Genomic DNA, 22,606 nt, shown 5'->3' with positions numbered 1-22,606 from the left:
CCATCCAATTCCCACTCCCCCCTCCAGGGTCTGTGTTGAATATCCCGCGGGTCGGGACAAGTTAGAAGGATTTTTCATACAAAAGAATGACAAATTGAAAGTGGTGACTTTCATCAGACTGGGTTCACGTTAGCGGATTGTTAGCTTTTCTTCACACTATTTTAGCTCTGTTCAGAAACAGCCTATATGTACTACAGAGAGCCAACAATAAGTTTCACACGTAATTATCCAATCATTTATTATGCTCCTACCTGGTGATCCTAAATGCTGCTCCAATGGGTGGGTCAGGGCTGGAGCTAATAATTTAAAAATCAAATCTGAGCTTGCTTTTTTTTTTTTTAATATCTGACTCATATTTTCATTCTTTAGAACAATGTTGAACCAGTTCTTCCCAAAACTTAGTAAATAAGAACAAATCACATTTTTCATACACAAAACACTACATTTACATTCTTTCCTGTAAACTTTGAGATAAGCAAAGGAGGACACATTTCAAATAAGTAGAATGGGGCTGGCAGGTTAGCTCAGTTGGTTATAGCGCAGCTTTACAACACCAGGGTCACAGGTTCAGACCCCCATACCGGCTAGCTGCAAGCAAGCAAACAAACAAATAAACAAGTAAAATGAGTTGAGCTTGGCTAGGGAAGAATCAATATTAAAAATGTATTTTCTTTCACAGAGGCTGTAATTATAAAACCAGTGTACCAAGGCCAGAGTTGGAACAAATTACAATATTTTGTTGTTGTTGTCATAACCCTAGTTCCAAACAAAAGGAATTTACTGTACTTTCAAAAAGGTATTCTCCTTAGTATCATAAAGATGCAAGAGAAACTTTGGTGTAGAGGTGGTGTGTGTGGAGAGCTCCGAGTGCCTGGAGTGGCTGTGATGCGAGCAGTGCTCTCAGTCATGACTGCGTGGTTAGGCAGCACGCCACCATGACAGGCAGCAGCCTCCAACGCCACAAGGAGGAAAAGGCAGATGATAAACACTTGTTTAAAGGTGGGCCAATGGCCAGCCCTATCATGTGAGAAAAAAAGGTCTAAAGTAAAAATAAGACAGGCACCAACTATACACATAATCTATTCATTAACGACAAGGGAATAAAATAATCTGAAATAAAGGAATCAAAAGAAAGTAAGTCCATATTACAGGACAGACAAATCGCCTCTGAGCAGGATATGTGGACAGAGCACTGAACGCTGTTACTACGGTGACCAGCACGCTAACAGGGATGAGGAAAGTCTGAAAGCATGTACCAATGGTTCTACAGATGGGTGAATGTGTACTAGGATGTCTGCTAGATTGCAGAAAGTGCCAATCCAATGCATAGGTCGGTTTCCTGGACCTAATCAGCAATGATCAGAGTACTTAGCTTTAGTGATGAAGCAGTATATAAGAGTAAAGGTACCATACAAGGTATCATATGTGACATATGTAGTTCCTTGAGACACACTAAAAACTGTCAACTAGAGAGTGGACCGAAATTAATAAAAGACAGTTGCTTAAAATATTGCTCACTTAAGTTATTTTTTCATACTGTACCTATTGAAAATGCTTGGGGCAACAGTGAAATATCCCCTTTCCACCAAGAGCTCAGAGATTAGGGAAACAAAGTGGTCGTGTGAAGATTACACAAGTAAAATACATACAACACAACAGAAAACTAAGAAAATACACAAAAATGCTTGACTGAAGAGTATCAGAGCATCCCCAATGCCAACCAGGGTTACCTGGGGGTAACATTAAGGAAGTAGAATTGAGACAATTGGATAAAGACCATGTGAACAGAAAGGTGATGTTCAGCCTGGAATTGCAAAAAGGAAAAGCAAAGAGATGGGAGCAGGCTCTGGTCAACTGAGCTCTTGGGATTTGTACCTGCTTGACAATCAGATACCTTCCCCAAGTGACAGACACCTTTCTGCAGCAAATGCACCAGGAGACCTTAACACATCACACATCTTTGCACTTAGCTACTAGTCTTCTCAAGAAGATCTTGGCTGTCTTTGATGATACTATCCAATTCATCTTCGAATTTCCCAAGTAGGAACAGGACAGAGATGATACTCTTTTTGTAGTTGTGGACACATTACTTATGATTCTTCAGGCCTACTCAGTTTAGCTATCCTTAGTCCATTGATAACTCTTCTACCGAGCATACTGGAAACTGACAATTCGTTCAGAGAATATGAAATATGGACAAATTAAAATCAGTTCAGGACTCTTAAAATGAGAGATCGAGCAATCTGAGATTGTGTGGAAAATTATTGATAAATATTTTTTGCTGAGTTTTTTTGTATAATATGAATGAAGTATAGCTTCTTTGTTAGACTAGATGACCTAAAAACCCTTGTGTGACACAATATTTAGAAATTCTGGATAAACAGCTGAGTTTGTAATTAAGGGTGGTCCTTGGGCTGTATTTGTTTTGCTTTCCCCTATATCACCAGCAGCCAGAAGAGGGCCTGGCATACAGTAAACACTAAATAATAATTGGTGAATGTTGCTAAATGAATTTAGAAGGAAGTCTGGAAGTCTTTATTAACAGCAAAGGGTGTGGCTCCCGAGTAGGGTCCTGGACAGCAGAGACGTGCTTAGAAGGTTGAGTCTAGAATTAACCAGCCCCAGAGTTCCAATCAAGAATGCTGATATGGCAGTGCAGGCGATGCGAAAGTACAGGTCTACTCTTCCTACAAACCTTGATACTTATGGCTGATTTGTGCTGTTAGCTGATTAGTGCCTTGACTTTATCTTCTGTGAAAAGGAACTACACTATCAATCTGTTTTCCTTACAGGAGATCTTATAAAATGATGACAAATTCTATAAATAAAACAAAGAGGGTACATAAATACTCATCATTACACGTAGCCAACTACGATTGTATAAATAAAAGACGTGAGGCTATCATGACTTTATAAAGATTTTCTTAAACGCAACTGAATTTTAATGTCAGTATCACCTTAGAGTACATTTCCTCATAGTTGCCTTACTATCTCGTCAATGAGAATAGTTCAGGTCCTAGAGGAAAATTAGAGTATAGTGGGTATAAAGAATCACAGGTTTAATGTTGACAATAACTTTCATAATAAATTGTGAATCTGAGAAATTTGTATTTGAGAAGACAGGGTTAAAACCTAAAACATGTTAGGTGATATTATACAGAAGAAGCTATTAATTAAAAAAAATTAACCAGTCAAAATTCTGGCTTCTCATTATGACTGAATTGATTCATTTAGTTATCTTTTTTGGCCCTAATTCAGCATTATCCCATTACAGAAGTAGAGCATTCACCTATGGAACTAAAAGTTTAAAAGTTCATAGTTAATGTCATCATTGAGTGCTAAGTTTCCAGAGTAAATGGAAAAATTATGAAAAATACTTTAGAGACGGTTATTTCAGATTGTTTTGAAAAAGCATAACAGTGCTATAGTTTTTGTTTCCTCTAAAAAGCAACTCATCCTGAAAGGCAACTAAATTAACACGGTCTGGATTTCAAGTGGGTGGTCAGCTAAATAGTCTTTAAGAACAACAGTTTTGAACCCATAGGACCCTGAAATGACTATTCTGACTAGCTGCCCTCAGAAGGAGATTGCAATAACCCCTCATTTCACATATGTCTATACATAGGTGATGAAGGTTTAGGGGAATCAGAGCCTAAGTGGATGTTTCTTTTAATGCCATGCAAAGGCCAAACAGACTGTCCACACAGGCTACCTTCTGATTAGCTACTAGGTTAGGACATCTCTTCACCACCCATAGGTCAGGGATCCAGGAGATCAAACTCTTCTCTACGATCATTCTGAATCTGAAAAGTCTCCATACACTTCAGGTGGTCAATAAATCAAAGGAAAGCTTCTAGGAGGTTGGTTGGTGCTTTTAGGAGGGGTTTGCAGACAGCTCAAAGTGGGTAGATTGTGAAGCATTGCTGGGCACTTACTCCAGAACCCCAGCAGGTTTAGTTCTGATAGGATACTGCCCTCTCTAAAGACACAAAAGAAGGATATCATACTTCACTGTTGTTTTGTAGTTCATATTGCATTTGTAAGACAGAAAAAAATCCACTGTTTTTTGTTTCAGGTTCTTCACAGACAAAGAGGGGAGGAGTTGGAGTATAAAAAAATTTATCTCTCAGGGAAACAAATGAGTATCATAAAAACATGAAAAAGCATTGTTTGTATTATTCTAATTCCAGTGCAATCTTTCTAAATTGCCATTTGGAATTTCCACATAAGATGGTAAGAGTACGAAAAGAATTAGTTCTAATTCCAGCTTCACCACTTAGTCCTCATGGAAGTTTAGCCAAGAAATTCAACCTTTTTGGGTCTTAGGTGCTTCATCTATATAATGAAGATAATATATCCAGAGTTGTGGTGAAGATCAGATCCGATGCATTTAAAGCACCTGTGCCTAGCATATTACAGTCAATTGATAAGTGGCTGCCATTTCCGTCATTATTCTATTTTCACATATTTTGAAAAGCTATACTAGTTGGGGATGTAAGGAACAGGCATGTAATAGTGGAAAATCACAGAACTAGACAGTAAGATGGGATGTATTTTTGGTAGTTATCATTTTCCTTGTGTTGAGAACTTCAGGCAGATGGGCACTTAAAGGATGGTCTTCAATGATGAAAATGTAAGATTTAAGAGAGGCATATTTGAATTTAGAATTTTTTAAAAAAAATTCTATATTATCGTCCTATCATTAAAAAGAACAGGTAGAAAAAAGAAAGGATAAAAGTACCACTGTCTCTTTTTCCTAACTGCTCTGAGAAATATGTTTTTCCTCAGAGGAGTGGAACAGTATGTGCTAGTTATCTAATTCTGAACACTATGGTCACAATGAACATTGAACAAAGCTGCCTGAGACGACTGAGAGACACAGTTACTGAAATTCCCCCTCCCTCAAAGTAACATGTGTCACCAGTGGCACAGTTCTCACTGTAGAACAGGGATCTCTGAAAGGAAACAGAAGCAGGGTTCTAAGCACTTTAGGTTTACTATCTTATTGCTATGGTCTGAATGTTTGTCCCCTCTATAGCTCATGTTGGAACTTAAGCCCCAATATGGTATTCGAAAGGTGGGGCCTTTAAGAAGTGACAGGATTGTGAATGGATTAATCCATTCATGGATTAATGGGTTAATGGCTTAATGGACTGTCGTGGTTGTGGACTGGTGGCTTTATAAAAGGAGAGCAAATGTGCTCCTCCCCTTTCTGGCCATGTGACACCCTACATCGCCATGGGACTCTGTAGAGCATCCCCAGGAAGAAGGCCCTCCCAGATGCCTCCCAGGTGCCACATGGACCTTGGACTTCCCAGTCTCCAAAACTAAGAGAAATAAATTTCGTTTCTTACAAATTACTAGTTTCAGGTATTCTGTTATAAGAGAAAACTGACTAATACATCTACTTAATTTCACACCAACACTGTGAGGAAGGTAATGTTATCCTGAGTTCATCAATGAGGAACATGAATCGCAAAGGAGTAGTGTGTCTAACTGGTAATGGGGGTAGAGAGAGATACAACTTTGGTCTTATTAGCTCTCTGTCAGGATATTTCTAGGAAGAAAGACATTTGTTTTCCATTAATACTGTATCTGGCGCATAGCAGATGCTCAACGAATCTGAAATGAACAGGCAAATAAATCATGTAATGTTTGGATGACCTCTGCATGGTTCTGCCAAATGTTTAGAACAACTAGTGTTTTAAGCATGAGACTGTGAGCTTCTTTAAGACAATTACTGTGTCTTCTCATCCCTCATTCCTAGAAAATACTGGAATAAAAGAATACATTGGCTGACAATCCTACTGCAGAGGATTATAAAACTGTAGTCATAAATGAGATTGTCTAGATCCAAACCAAATCAATTTAAGCCTTTACTCTTATAAAGTGACATATAAAACTTCTTGACGTATAAAAACAGAAAAAACATTCTAGCCTGTCTTGAAAAGTTTGACCTGTCGGTGACACATCCATACAGTGCACACAGGGACAAAGCCAGACTGTACACTAATAGCAAATATAATATGGAGGTTGTAAAATTTTGGAGGTGAAAAGAAGAAAATAATGCTGAGAGAAAGTCCATCTTGTGACAGCCCTGGTGGCTAAACAGATTGTATTAATGCTTTCCAGGGTTCTAAGTTCACATTAAATCGTGCGCAGGTGCCTGACAATCACAGCAGTGGCTTCTTCATCACTTACACTCTGAACGCACTGGTTGGTACCCACCACAACATATCTGGAGTTTGTTAGACAATCTTTAGTTTTTATTTTATTTTTTGTCAGCCCTGGCCCCTTCCTCTGATGCAGACTCTCCAAGTACTGCTTTGCTATGAATGAGTCAAGGTGACAAATGACCCTGGCAGGGAGAGGTACGTCAATTGGGACCATTATTAGAGGGTGACCCCAAATTTGTATATCCCTCATTGCTTCATGTTTCTGATGATAGGAACCACATGTGAATGCCAAGAGACTATCGAGCAGGGGAAGCTCCATGTACTAGAGGCCTGGTTGATGCTGACTGCTCACCTGTTAGGAAATGGCCTTTACATTGAGGCACATTCCAGCAACTCAAAGACTAGAAGCTTTAAATTAAAACAATATTGATGCCATACCTTCTTTCCAAAAGGCCTCTTTCTTGTCCAAAAGTTAGTACATACACTTGGAGGAATTAAAGAATCAAAATGTCTTTGGCAGCACTCCTTCCTTCTTGCTCACAGCATCCCAGGTACATTTTGAGATGGCAGGAATGTGAAACTTTACATGGAAGGGGCACAGGAAGGGACTGTAGATAGGACTGTTGAGAACTGTATTATTTTTCTCTTTACATTGGGCACATCACTACAGAATATTCAGGGCATTTAGTTAGATACAGAGACACTGAGAATTTTTTAGCTACTCATTTCTAAGGTTATAAGCACATAGCTTAATTTTCTTAAATTTCACCTAATGAAAATATATGAGTAATCTTGACAGTCAAGTAATCAAAAGCCACAGTGAATGAGATACAGTACTCTGGTCTGCCAGACATTCTATTCCATTTGCTGTTATGGTGTGAAGGACCATAAACTACTTAAATCACCTGCCTACATATTCAGGCCTATCTTCCTAAGAGAACTGATATTGCTAAATATATACTCACAAACCAGTGAACTTATTTCTTTAATAATACCCTCCTATTTCATATTATCAGCTTTGGTATGCCAAATTTCAGTTTCAACTACTTGACAGATGTCTTTAATAAGCACATTCTTCCTATTTTACTTAATATGCATTCAGACATTGGATGATATCCTCTTCTTTTTCAAAATTATTTCAGACACTGTAAAAACTTTCTTTCACTTGAAAATGAGCAATGAGTTACTTTTTGCTAGTCAAGTATCTATACTATAGAAAAGGGACATCTTGAGGTATTTTCTTAGCAAATTCTGCCACATAAATAAATATAAAGTCTATTTTTAAGCAGTTTTAATACTGATCTACAGAGAAAATACCTTTGTTATGAAAATATTGATTGTTAATGTGTACATAAATATTATGCCAAAATATTATCAGTTGATGATTGATCTCCCAAAACGGAAAAGAAATTTCTTCACTTGAAAAGCTCTTTCCCAGTTTCATTACTTGAAGCAGAAGAGCAAATGTGGGCAGCGAAAAAGTATAAAAAGTGTGACTGAGAATATGGGAGATGACACTGGGGACAGGATTGTGGACACTGCATACAGACAGTACGGGAATGGTCAGTGAAGAGCATTCAAGTTAAAGCAGGGCACCTAGATTTTAAAATTCATCTTTCTCCTTATTTTCAAAAGGGAAATTTCCCTCCATTTTTCTACTGTGGTAAAATAAACATACATAAAAATTTACCTTTTTAACCATTTTTAAGAGTCTGGTCCTGTCTGTTAAATACATTCACATTGTTTTGCAATTAGCATCAAAGGGGAAATTTTTAGCTTTTATTTTCACAGATGAAAGGCCTTACCTTGAACACTAAGCATTAAATTTTGTATGGGGTTTGGTTAGAAGAGAAAAGGGCAAAACTTTGCTCTTACCTTCAGAACTTACCCAACCATGAATAACTGGAAATCTCTTAATAAAATTATCTTTAGTGCCTGCTGTAATAGGAATCTGAGCGGATGTAAAAAAATTAAGTCTTTTTCATTTTACATGGGTAGAATTTCACTAATTTCTGCCATCCATTGTACACAGTTAAAAAATATTCCTGTAGAAGACAGGGTGGCATCTTCTACACCAGCCCTCTTACCAAGAATACTGTGCATGTCCTAGACATAGCTGCAGATTTGTAAAGATAAAATCCTCTAATTATGAAAATTAACTAGATGAAATTATCAGCTATCTTCTATGAAACATGATATCTTAACACACAAGGTGGCAAAGACGTGTAGAGGACAGTGTGATAGCTGGTTGCACCGGCACTGCTCTATGGCATACTCCCTGGCACTTAGTAATACCTGCTGTTTGAGCTGCTGCACCAGACGATCCTTCTCACGCTTTAGTGCAGCCACTTCCTCTTGGGTCTTTTTCTTAGAGGATGAAAGCTCCAAAAGAGCTATATTGGCATCTTTTTCACTAATGGCAGCCAATAGGGCTTCTTGCCTGAAAAAGAAAGAAAACACCAAAACTCTCATAACAATTCTTTGAAGTTATTATTATTATTACCCCTATTTTATGGGTGATGAAACTTCAGCTTAGAGAGTTCATACAGCTTGCCCAAATTCACACTGGGAGTAAGTGGTGCAGCCAGGACCATGCCCATTCAGGTTTTTCTGACTGGGATTTCTGTCTTCATCATGTTGTCATATTGCCATCTTAATAAAGAGTTCCTACATTATGCTAAGTGAAATAAGCCAGTCGCTGAAAGATAAATACTACATGAGTCCACTTACATGAGGTGTATCAAATTCACAGAATCAGAGAGCAGAACAGTGTCAGTCTTTTTGAGCTGTCCCCTCTTTGCCAAGGGGCTGGGGGCTGGCGAAATGGGGAGTTGCTAACCAACGGGCATAAAGTATCAGTTATGCGAGATGAGTAAGTTCTAGAGATATGCTGCACAACACTGTCCCTGTAGTTAACGAGACTGTATGTATTGTACGCAGGAAAGTTTAGGAAGATAGATCTCAAGCTAAGTGCTTGCCACGATAAAATGAAATTAAAAAATATATTTAACCTTTTAAAAAACCATATAACAACTTATTGTTTCACTTTATAGTTTAAAAAAAAAAAGAGTTCCTAGATATAGTTGTAGTTAAACTCGAAAAGTAAACAAAGTAACTTTTTTTTTTTTTTAAGTAGGAATAATCCTGTCACCCATACACTTCATCCATTTAACTTATTCTTTTGGTAAATGTGTATTTTGTAGCTTCCAGGCAAACTGAAGTGTTACTGACACTGAAAACATTTTCATGTATAAAGTGGATTACAAACTGTAAACTTTAGTATGTTGGATTTAGAAACACAGCCATCTTTGTTCCTGGGGCATTCTGAACATTGATAATTCTTTTTATCTCATCAGTGTACATAAGTTTGTAGTTGTGGCTTTACTGGCAATGATCTGCAAACTTTGAAATAGTAATTTATACTTTACAGACTCCTTGAGGTTTAGCTAACTACTTTATGGTTCATGTCCAAAAGCAAAAGAAGGTGGATTTAGTAGGGAGGGTGACATAAGATATTTACAAAAGAATCAGAATGAAGTGGTCAACAATTAGTCTCATAGTCTGAAATGCATTCCTCAGTAGCTCATCTTTTATGTAAGAAGACAGATTTGATTTACAGGAAACATGGAAGGGCCTGAGCTTTTGACCTGAGGAAATGCTGAATCTGAGAATGCACTGCCCAAGTTTAACCTTGCTTCGGTCTTCTGTTAAGATTAAGCTTCAACAGCAATCATACGGAAGAGTTTTAGTTTAGCCACAAACTGGAAGACTATTGCTTAAATATTCTAACAGTTATTCTTATTCTGAATGGGTAGGTATACTGAACTCTGAGCAAGCAATACTAACACAATTGGAGATATAGATCAGTTTACATCACTGAAAAGATTTGTTTAACTAGTTTTCGTTGCTGGAAAAGGAGAGGAGATTCTCATCGACCCCAGTATCACTTTCTACTGTCCGCACACTCTATGTAATTCTAAGAAATGGCATATGGCTTACACCGTGAGGCTCCAGTCAACACCAAAGGGATAACGGCAGTCTAAATATATCTGCTGACCACTTGAAAAAAATATGTTAAGTGGTGAAATGAGCCTAAGGTGAAGGAGTTCAAGATGGTCTAACTATGCATAGTTTCCTGTTGATTGCTGTCATCTGTTCCTTTTTGGGAAGCTCAAAAAGACTGACAGAGCTAGAACAAGAAGTGTGCTTTTTCAATAAGGTGGCGGCACTTCTGTGCACCAATAGTCATAATCGCTCACGTATAGCAGCCAAAGAGCCGAAGGTGAATGAAGATAAATTACTCTATAGACTGAGTCATCAACAACTTTGCTGACTGCAAAATACCAAGGTGATAGGATTAGAGTTCTATTCTCTGCTTACGGAAAGCATCATAACATGAAATAGTAAAAATTATTTTACATTGTCTAAGCATCTTGACTGAATTCCAAACTCTCTCATAAACAGTATGGTTGGCCAGTTGGTGTGTGGTACAGTTAATCTCTGGGGTAAAATGTCAAATGCCCAAATCGCAATATAACAAGTGACAGTTTAGATTTCAAATTTCAAAAATTTAAAGCATGTGGCAATGAAGTCTGAGCCACCGGAATAATGTCTTTTTAATGAGATATATAATTTGAAGTCTTTAAAATTTTATACATGCAATTCAGATAGAGATTTTATTATGTCACTGATGCTATTTACTGATACCGAGTGCTGTGAGCTACAAAGAATCCAACTTTCTCTCCCTCACCCACGGCTTTCATACTCTAAAAACTCCATAACAGATTATCATTCCTTTGTTCTTTCCATTTGAAAAGTATACTCTTGATATTAATTTCTACATGTGTATGTGACTAAAAAGGGCAATTCGTAGTCAAGAGAATAAAATATTTTGATTATGTACCGTACATGTAAAGTCTGGGTAATGTCAATATCTTTTATGGGTATATTAGCTCTTAGGTTTGTCCTTTATTTTTGGAGAGGGACAGTGATAGAATTGTTCCCTTGGTTACAATTTTGGTAAATTTGAAATTGATACTACGGGGGAGAACAACCTCTTGAAAAAATTTTGGAGGATAGACAAGAACGTGGAAGCTAGTTAATAATAACAGCCATAACATTTTGGGAATAAGAAAAACTGTTGTTTCTCTAATATATGTGATAGAAAAGACCGTGTGGTATAGTTGAACTTACATGGTTAAGTTTTACACAGTACACTCTAAAGTGTCTAAAAAATTTTGTTAAGAACATCCTGCTTTTCGAGGGAGTGAAATTCAGAGCAGTGGAAAAAAAAGGAAATTGCAAAAAGAATCTTATATCAGGAGGCGCCTACTCAATAAAATTGCTTCTTTGTAAAAAAGATATTTTTTAATATAAGTAATAACACATTCATTGAAGAAAAACAGAAAGATACAGAAAACTGTAAAAAAGAAAGTTATAATCACCAGACATAATTCCTTTTTAATCAAAACCAATGGCTTCAGATCTAGAAGTCACCTATTCTAATACTAATATGGATATTTTAAAGAAATTGAACCTTAATGGGGATTAGTCGTTGACTTTGAAGGCTTAACTAAATAAAGACTATCCATAGAAAAGGGAGACTCGGCTGTCCAGTTGCTCAGTTGGTTAGAGCATGGCGCTGATAACACCAAGGTCCAGAATAAAGAAAGCAAAAGAAAAGGGAGACTTCTTAGTGCAGCACATTCTGACTACAGTTCCCATGAGCCCCTAGAGAATAATACAAGCACGTAAAATGGGAAAGGTAATATATGCACACTACAAGCCCAGAGCAAAATAAGAACTGCAATGGTCTTCCTGCCAGATCACTCTCCTTGTTCCATTCCTGACTTTTCCCCAGTTTAAAAAAAAAAGGGGGGGGGGAATGTGGACACCAAACCTTTCAAAGTGATTAGTAACCCTCTCCTGCATGACTAACATGCCATGTTACTATCATAATGAATAGGTAGCAGCAGAAACCCAACTTTCAGTCATTACAGTGCTCTATTCACTCTATCCCTGGTGCTTTCAACTACTAGACCATTTGAACCTGCCCTTTGACCTGCAAATTCTAATAGAATCAAGATGTCTTGAAAAGTACTCTGCTGTGGCATTTGAGCTTCAGGAAACAGTAAGACCACCCCCTATGTCTCTTTCCCCCTTCTGGGCAAATTTCAGAAACTGAAGGCAAATATCAAAGGCATACAGAGCTCAAAATCCTTTAGACAATTCCTTACTCTCTGAGACCCATTGTTCACCACTGCATCAGCCGTCTCTCACCAGTGATGAGATTATCATCAGTGTTGGAATGACGGTGGTGAACAATCAAAGAATGAGTCCTGTGTATGTGAGTGTGTTTCACAGAAAGGCAAGACGGAAAAAGGAGTAAGAATAAAGGGGTGTTATCAAGGTTTATTATTCTCTCTTCTTCCAACTGAGTATTTCAGATGGAATTATTGCATAACATGCTCTGTAAGTTACATAAGCCTGCAAACACAAGAGAAAAGACTGGATGAAAGCAAGAATGAGATCGGTAGTTTTAGGCATTTTAATGTCATGGACATGTAGACACAGTTTGATTTACTCCGATTTTAAGATAAACCTGAAATCAAGATCTCTTACTGAGGGATTAATAAACCTTTGATTCTGTTTTCTTCTTTATTTGTTATTTAGCCTATTAGTTATCCAGAACGAGTAGTAAACTACCAGGATATCTCTTCTACTCTTCTATCTCATTTCTTGAAGAAATCCTTCTGATTACTATTTTCTCCAACTTCCCTGGCAGAGGTTTCTGAGAGTATAGTAGGTACATGACCTTAATTCAGCTCTGTGAATACCAGTCTGTGCGTGAGGCTCTGTGAGCAAACCTGACTGAAATGCCTGATCTCTCAAACTTTGGTCCCTGCACATGTTATTATGTCCTTTCTAGGTCACCTTTATTTAGATATCCAGAAATACAGTACTTTTAATGTAAAATGCAAACACTAAATTAACTTTTCTTTCCACCATAACAAATTTTTCTTTCACAATATTAATAGACCCACCATATTCCTGGGTCCACGGGATGACAACATTTAAATAATTTGACTTCTTCTTTGCTTCTCATGGCCAGTATTCAAACCTTGCTGGTTCTTCCTTTCTAATAGTTTTTAATAAACCCACTGCATTGCATCTGCATGGTCACTATCATAGTCACTGCCACTCGTGTCTTGGGCCTGTATTATTCTTAAAGCCTCTTCTCTGATTCCCCATCATTATACACTGTCCTACTTTTCTGAGGTCACTTTCATCAGGTTTGTTACCACATCAAATGCCATGGCCTAATATTCAAAACCACCTACAATTTCTCAACCCATTTCCTCACTGTCTTCCAAGGACCCTCTGTCATTGAGTTTCTATCTGTTTTCACTTAGGTTTAATGTTACACTCTCTACCTGTAATGCCTGTAGTTTTCTCTTCTTCAAAATCTGGCTCTTACCTGCCTGCTAATTTATCTCTGCTGAGCATCTCCTTTCAGCACAGTTTGCACTGTATTAATAGGCATTTGCTCTGTTAATGTCCTTCAATTCTTCTACATGTTCAGGGTCTGCTTCCCCAACTACAATATGTTCATGTCTTATCTCTTCACATTTTTTTTATGTTCCTAGGAGTTTATTGGTCTTTCAATTTCTTACCTCAATAAAATTTTTATTAAAATTTTTAATTGTGGTAAAATATAACATAAAGTTTACCATCATAACCATTTTTATGTAAACTGCTCAGTAGTGTCAAGTACATTTATACTGTTGTGCAAACAATCTCCAGAACTCTTTCTGTCTTGCAAAACCGACACTGTACCCATTAAACAATCATTCCACATTTCCTCCCTCTCTCCCCCAGTCCCAGCAATCATCATTTACTTTCCATCTTTATGAGTTTGACTACTCTAGGTACCTCACATAAGTGGAATCATGCGTATTTGTCCTTTTGTATCTGGCTTATGTCACTTAGCATAATGTTATCAAGGTTCATCCATGCTGCAGCATGTATGAGAATCTCTTGTTTCTAGGCTGAATAATATTCCATTGTATGTATACATTTTGTTTATTCATTCATCCATCATGGGCAATTGGTTTGCTCTCACATTTTAGCTACTGTGAATAATGCTATCTTTAAAAACAATTATTTTTTATACCTTCGTCCTAGAGTCTCAGTTCATGGGTCTAAAAACCAGAAGCTTTCAAATATTGTTAATTTTGCATTGCATGTGCCCAAACAGTTTATAATTTTTGTCTTCTTTTATTTAGGGTTGTACTGTGTATACTCTGATATTATTTGCTAGTCTCATTGTTTGCCCAAAGCCTTCGCTTAGAAATAGTCAAAATACAAATGATCCATGAAGGCAGGATCTTTGTCTCTTTTCTTCACTAAGGTATATCCCAAGTGCAAAGAATGATTCTGGCACACAGTTGCCCCTTACATAGATCTTGAATCAACAGCTCCTCCAGTTCTGGGACTTCATTTCTATCTGTTGTGGGGGTTTCCCAGCTGTTCCAGTGCTTTCACTTACTTTGAAGCTGTGTTTTATGGTATTTTTAAGCCATTTTTTTTCAGTAGCAGATTAAGTGAACAAGCAGGCAGAGAGAGTAAGAAATGTCAAATTTTGAAACGTGAAAGAAACCAAGAACAGAAAGAGACCACTACTTTTGGCCAATCTACATTTCATTTAAAGAAAGAGTTACATTTTTTCTCTAGATAGACAGCTGACAACTGGAACACTAGGTTCAATGCTAGATGCCATAATTTAAGTCAGTGAAAAAGTAAAGGGTATTCAAAAGAAAATGACAGGGTGGGGTTATAAAAGGGCAGGTTAATCCAAAAAGATTTACTAACATAGCATGATCATTGTTATCAAACATTTTAAGGTAGTTTTGCAGAAACAGGATACTGAATCTCTGTCTCTCTAGAGGGCACAAATGACACCAAATGAGGGAAAGTCACAAAGACATAAATTTCAGTTTATAAAATAAACATCTAATATATTAACACTTGTTGGAAAGTGTTAGGAATTGAAAAGCCTAAAAAATTAATGAGCCTCCCATGACTGGTATTTAAAGAGATTAGCAGAGATATTATATAAGTAATTTTGTCTTGAGTGGTAAGTCTGCCTTTTTTTAACTCGATGAGACAATAAATGATAAGTGCCAATAAACTGTATGGCAGAAGATGCTGAAGTGATACAGGAGACACAGAAACCACCTTATGCTAAGGATGTAGGAACTGAGATGGGCCCTGTTTTGACAGAGAAATAAGACAAGCAGCAAGTGTTAAGGCACAGTCTTATTGTGACACGGACACAGGGCATAACTGGATGAGAGGTTTCTACAGAAAAAGGAAACAGTGTAGACAGGAGCTGAAAAGGTAGCTTTGAATCAGAGTAGAAATGATCTGGAATGGCAGCCTAAAGAATGAACACAGCAGCAGCTGCCAAGGTGAGCCGAGATCAGACCCTTGCAGCACAGGGGCCCAGTCTAAGGCCCGGAGGGAAGCACCCATACCCCAGTAGCCACCGAGGTGAGCCAAGACCTGTGCGGCCCTGGGCTCAGTCTAAGGCCTCAGGGGGAAAGGAAGCGCACATAATCCAGCAGGCACCAAGGTGATCTAAGACCTGCACAGCACCGGGGGCTCAGTCTACAGCCATGGAAAGCTAGAACAGGAGCCAAGGTGGTGTAATATAGATACTGCCACACCTTCTGTTACCACGAGGACAGTTCAGCACCACAGTAGCAGCCAGGGCCACTCTACTTGACTACAGTGATATAAGAAGAGTCACCAGTAGAGCCTCCAAATAGAGAAGGAAGTTTTTATCCTCACAGCGAACCCCAGAATAACAGAAGAAACAAGTCCTCTACCAGATGACCAAACATCAATGAAAAAATAGTAGAACTACAAACAAATAAGAAGATATGACACTACCAAAGGAATATAGTAATGCTCAAATTCCAGACCCCATTGAACAGGAAATCCTTGAAATGTCTGAAAAAGAATTCTGAGCAATTATCTTAAGAAAGCTTAAAGAAATAAAAGAAGGCTCAATTAGAGAACACAAGGAAACAAACAAACAAACAAAATCCAGAATATGAAGGAGGAAATTTGCAAAGAGATTAATACATTTTTTTAAAATGTAGCAGAACTCCTAGAAATGTAAGATTCACTTATTGAAATAAAAAACACAACAGAGAACTTAAACAGCAGGTTAGAGCAAGCAAAATAAAGAATTTCAGATCTTGAAGATGGTCTTTTTGAAATAACAGGCAGATAAAAAAAAAGGGAAAAAAGAAATAAAAATAATGAGGAAAATCTAAGAGAGACAGCAGACAACCTAAAGTGCTCTAACATCTAAATTGTGGGTATTCCAGAAGGGGAGGAGAAAGGAAAAGGTACTGAGAACCTAGTGAAGGAAATAATAACAGAAAATTTCCAAGGGGGAGGGAAAGATGGAGACCTTCAGATTCAGGAAGCTCAAAGGTCCTCAAACAGATTCAATCCAAAAAGTTCCTCTCTAAGACACACTGTAGTCAAGTTTGCAAAGCTCAAAGACAAAGAGAATTCTAAAAGCAGCAAGAAAAAAGCATGAAGTCACCTATAAGGGAACCCCCATCAGACTAACAGCAGACTTCTCAACTGAAACCCTATAGGCCAGAAGAAAGTGGAATGATATATTCAAAACACCAAAATAAAAAAATTGTCAACCAAAAATTCTTTACCCAATAAGGCTCTCCTTCAGAAATGAGGAAGAAATAGTGTACTTCCCAGACAAACAAAAATTGTGGGAGTTCACCACCACACAACCAGCCCTGCAAGAAATTCTCAGGGGAGTCTTGCATCTGGAATCTGAACAATGAATGTCACTGTCACGGATACAAAAGAAAGAGCAAAACCAGCTGTTAAAACAAAAATGTCAGTGAGAAAGAGCAAGAAGCTAAATCATGCTACTTCAAATATCCAACTAACATTGAAGAAGAGAAATAAAAGGAGAAGTAAGGATCAAAAGATATTTAAAACATCTGAAGAAAAAGCTATTAAATGACAGGAATTAAACAATACCTGTCAATAGTCACCCTAAATGTGAATGGATTAAACTCTCCATTCAAAAGGCACAGATTGAATGATTGGATTAAAAAGCCAGACACAAGTATGCTGTCTTCAAGAGACCCATCTCACATATAGAGACACACATAGACTAAAAGTGAAGGGATGAAAAAGATATACTATGCAAATGGAAACCAAAAACGAGCAGTAGTAGCTATTCTTATATAGGATAAAATAGACTTTAAACCAAAAAACATAAGAAGAGACAAAGAAGGCCACTATATAATGATAAAAGGATCTATCCAGCTAGAAGATATAACAATCATAAATATATATGCACCCAATACTGGAGCACCCAGATATATACAAAGCAAACACTCTTAAACCTAAAGAAAGAAATAGGCCCTAATATGTTAATAGTGGGTGACATGAACACCCCTTTCTCAGTATGGGACAGATCTTCTAGGCAACAAATCAACAAAGAGACACAGGATTTAAACTACACATTAGACCAACTGGACCTGGCAGATATATACAAAACATTTCAACCAACGACTAAAGAATATATTTTCTTCTCATCAGCACATGGAACATTCTCTAGGATAGACCACATATTAGCTCACAAATCTAGTCTCAGCAAATTAAAAAAACTGAAATCATTCCAACAATCTTTTCAGACCACAAGGGATTAAAACTGGAGATAAACAATAAGCAAATTGCTGGAAGCTATACAAACACATGGAAAATAAATAATAGACCTATGGGACCAAGAAGAAATTAAACAGGAAATCAAAAATTTCTTGAAACTAATGAAAATAAAGATATATCATACCAAAACCTGTGGGATAATGCAAAAGCAGTACTGAAAGGCAAATTTATTGCAATAAACACTTACATCAAAAGAACAGAAAGACTGCAAATAAAAAACCTAACACTATGCCTCAAAGAACTTGAACAACAACAATCCAAACCTAAACGTAGCAGATGGAAAAAAAAAATTAAAATCAGAACAGAACTAAATGAAATAGAGACCCAAAAAATGACAGAAAAGATCAATAAAAGAAAAAGTTGGTTTTTCAAGAAGATAAATAAAATAGACAAACCATTAGCTAGGTTAACAAAAAAAAAAAAAAAAAAAAACAATAAATAAGGTAAAAAAAAAAAAAAAAAAAAAGAAGAGAGAAGACCCCAATAACAAAAATCAGAAATGAAAAAAGGAGACATTACAACTGATACCACAGAAATACAAAGAATCATTAGAGACTATAATAAACAACTGTATGACAACAAATATGAAAACCTGGAAGATATGGGTAAGTTTCTGGACACATACTAACTACCCAGACTGAACCAAGAAGAGGTAGAAAACCTGAATAGACCAATAACAAGCAACAAGATTGAAGCAGTAATCAACAATCTTCCAACAAAGAAAAGCCCAGGTCCGGATGCCTTTACAGCTGAATTCCGTGAAACCTTTGAAGAGGAATTGATACCAATTCTCCTCAAACTATTCCAAAAAATTGAAACAGGAGCCATTTTCCCAAACTCATTCTATGAGGCCAACATAACTCTGATGCCAAAACCAGATAAAGACACAACAAAAAAAAAAAATTACAGGCCTATATCCTTGAACATAGATGCAAAAATACTCAACAAAATATTAGCAATCAGAATACAGCAACACATCAAAAAAATTATATACCATGATCAAGTGGGATTCATCCCAGGGATGCAAGGATGGTTCAACATACGAAAGTCAATTAACATGATACATCACATCAACAAGCTCAGGGACAAAAACCATATGATTATCTCAATAGATGCTGAAAAAGCATTTGAGAAAATTCAACATCCCTTCATGACAAAGACTCTCAACAAATTAGGTATAGAAGGAAAGTATCTCAACACAATTAAAGCCATCTATGACAAGCCCACCACCAGTATCATTCTGAATGAGGAAAAACTGTAAGCTTTTCTCTTAAGAACAGGAACCAGACAAGGATGCCCACTCTCACCACTTCTATCTAACACAGTACTGGAGGTACTAGCCAGGGCAATTAGGCAAGAGAAATAAATGAAGGGCATCCAGTTTAGAAAAGATGAAGTCAGACTATCCTTATCTGCCAATGACATGATACTATATATAGAAAAACTTAAGACTCTATCAGAAAACTCCTAGAGCTGTTTAATAATTTCAGTAACATTGCAAGATACAAAATAAATGCCCCCAAATCAATTGCATTTATATTCTCCAATAATGAGCTAACATAAAGAAAAATCAAGAAAGTAAGCCCATTTACAACAGTACCCCCCCAAATAAAATACCTAGGAATCAATTTAACCAAGGAGGTGAAAGATCTCTACAATGAGAACTACAATCCACTATTGAAAGAAATTAAAGACGACACAAAATGATGGGAAGACATTCCATGCTCTTGGATTGAAAGATTTAACATTATGAAAATGTCTGTATTACCCAAAGCAATCTACAGATTCAATGCAATCCCCATCAAAATGACATTCTTCACAGAAATGGAAAAAACAATTTCAACATATATATGGAACAAGAAAAGGCCCCAAATAGCCAAAGCAATCCTGAGCAAAAACCATAAAGCTGGAGGCATAACACTACCTGAACTTCAAATTATACTACAAAGCTACAGTAACCAAAACAGCATGATGCTGGCATAAAAATAGACACTCAGACCAGTGGAGCAGAATATAGAACCCCAGAATCACCCCTCAGGCTTACAGCCATCTGAAATTTGACAAAGGGAACAAAAACATACATTGGAGAAAAGACTGCCTCTTCAATACATGGTGCTGGGAAACTTGGATATCCATATGCAGAAGAATGAAACTAGACATGCACCTCTTACTATATACTAAAATCAACTCAAAATGGATTAAAGACTTAAGCATAAGACCTGAAAATGTAAAATTAATAAGGGAAAATATAGGTGAAACACTTCAGGAACTAGGTCTGGGCACAGACTTTATGAACATGAGCCTGAAAGCACAAGCAACAAAAGAAAAAATAAACAAATGGGACTATATCAAACTAAAAAGTTTCTGTACAGCAAAGGAAACAACCAACAGAGTGAAACAATAACCTACAGAGTGGGAGAAAAGTTTTGCTAACTATGCATCCGACAAGGGATTAATATCCATAATATACAAAGAACTCGAGCAATTATAAAGTAAAAAAACCAAATAATCCAATTAAAAAATGGGCAAAAGAGCTGAATAGACATTTTTCAAAGGAAGACAAATGGCCAATAGGTACATGAATAAATACTCAACATCACTAGTCATCAGGGAAATGCAAATTAAAACCACATTGAGATATCATCTCACTACAGTTAGACAGGCTATAATCAAAAAGAATGAGAATAATAAATGCTGGTGAGAATGTGAAGAGAAGGGAACGCTCCTACACTGTTGGTGGGACTGTAAATTAGTACAACCACTTTGGAAAACAATTTGGAGGTTTCTCAAACAACTACAGATAGATCCTCCATATGATCCAGCAATCCCACTTCTTGGTATATACCCAAAGGAATGGAAATTATCACGGTGAAGGGATACCTGCACTCCCATGTTCATCACAGCTTTGTTCACAATAGCCAAGATATGGAACCAACCTAAATGTCCATCAATGGATGATTGGATAAGGAAACTGTGGTATATATACACTATGGAATACTACTCTGCCATAAAAAAGAATGAAATTCTCCCATTTGCAACAACATGGATGAGCTTGGAGAAACTCATGTTAAGTGAAATAAGCAAAGCACAGAGGGATAAATATCACATGTGCTCACTCATAAGTGGGAGCTAAGAGATAAAGAAGAAAGGAAAGAAAGACCACAGTGGTGCATTGGACTTGCAGAGGGAGAAAACGTACCTAGGGATACAAAGTAGAGTGGGGAAAGGGGGATGGGGAGGGAGGTCAGGGATAATTGGGTGAGGGATATGGGGTACAATCACTATTTGTGGTAATGAACATGCTGCCAGTATGGATCTGGCCATCACTTCTTAGGCACGAGTGGTGACAATTTGCTTTGTACCCCATGAATACTCATAACCAATAAAAGAAAACATTTAAAAATAAAAGGAAAAAGAATGAACGCAGACTGTGAAATCTGTCACTCAGAAGGTACTCAAAATGCTGAATAAGGAATAATTTGATATTGAACACAATATAGTAGCACCGAAAGTTCTAGAGAAGTAAAGCAAGGTTTGAGAAAGACTGAGTTGAAGGCAAAGAGGAGAGATTAGAAGATTCTGGAAGCAGAAAGGCTAAGGATACTACTGCTAGAGATGTATTTTGAGTAGAAATGTTGTATTACAAAAATTATTATTATTATTAACTTCTCAAGAATTATTTCTAAAGGATGAAGAATAAAATGCTGCTGTCTGACTCTTGGATTCAAGAGTCACAGGTAGGACTATAAGTGAAAAACTGCCACACCGTTCAATGAACATGCAACACAAAATGACTATCACATTTGTGCTTTGATGCTGGAAAGAAACTGTTGAAGGTTTCCAAATGTAGACTATTTTAGGGCTTTTGTTCAACAGTGCATGCAGGAGTCCTGCCTAGCACACCCTTCTTGCTCAACTCAGTAGCCCACAAATACGTATAATCAATTATGTTTCAATTAACAACAACATTAACAAAAAATATGCTAACAAGAAAATGAGCACAGAAGTTATCCCAATATAGACAAACTTTCATTTTTCAGAAGTCCTTGAAAGGGTCGACATTAACATAATAAGGGCAAAAACTCTGCTGATTATAGTCCAGTAAATCAGGCTGACAGACGAAATTTTGTGTATTTAGTTTTTTCTCTCCCTTCTTTTGAAAACTGAGCATGTTAATATATCTAGCCCACTGTAGACTACGGCAAGTTTTGAAAACTTGGTTTTATTGATACTGCTGATACTTCTGTTATGAAGCTTCTGCCTGCTTCTCAGACTGACAAAAACTCGATGTTTGTATTTTCATTTGTTAGAAAAACAAGTTTATATCCTATCAATTTGATTAAAAAATATAAAATTTAACTGTAATCTATCCACAAAGATAGAAAGCAGATCATGGGCTGGGGGTGGGAAATGGAGGATGACTGGAAAGGGGCATCGGGGAACGTTTTGGAAATGTTCTATAGCTCGACTATGGTGGCTGTCACACAGGTGTATACGTTTGTCAAAACTCACCAAACTGTATGTTTAAAATGTATGCACTTTGCTGTCCGTATATTATAGCTTGATAAAGTTCTTTTAAAAGTCATAAAAAATCTTCTGGAATGAGGAATGTTTTAACATAGAAAACATGACAATTATAAGCACAATATATT

General features: G+C 37.0%; 1 protein-coding gene across 1 annotated transcript in view; it reads right to left on the bottom strand.

Annotated features, from left to right (window-relative positions):
* Window positions 1-8,064: 8,064 nt before the first annotated feature.
* LOC103598565 (ELKS/Rab6-interacting/CAST family member 1-like) overlaps window positions 8,065-22,606 on the bottom strand; it is a gene marked incomplete at its 3' end in the record, with an annotated part of 256,924 nt that continues 242,382 nt past the window's right edge. The window contains exons 10-11 of the mRNA XM_008582571.1: window positions 8,472-8,616; window positions 8,065-8,127 (exon numbers count right to left, since the gene is read on the bottom strand). Coding sequence (XP_008580793.1) covers window positions 8,065-8,127; window positions 8,472-8,616 — 208 coding nt within the window. The remainder of the gene's footprint in view (window positions 8,128-8,471; window positions 8,617-22,606) is intronic.

Source organism: Galeopterus variegatus, unplaced genomic scaffold, assembly GCF_000696425.1.
Source record: "Galeopterus variegatus unplaced genomic scaffold, G_variegatus-3.0.2 Scaffold2670, whole genome shotgun sequence".
Classification (NCBI taxonomy): Eukaryota; Metazoa; Chordata; class Mammalia; order Dermoptera; family Cynocephalidae; genus Galeopterus; species Galeopterus variegatus.
Note: the sequence above shows the minus strand (reverse complement) of the source record. Positions and strands in the feature narration are given on the sequence as shown.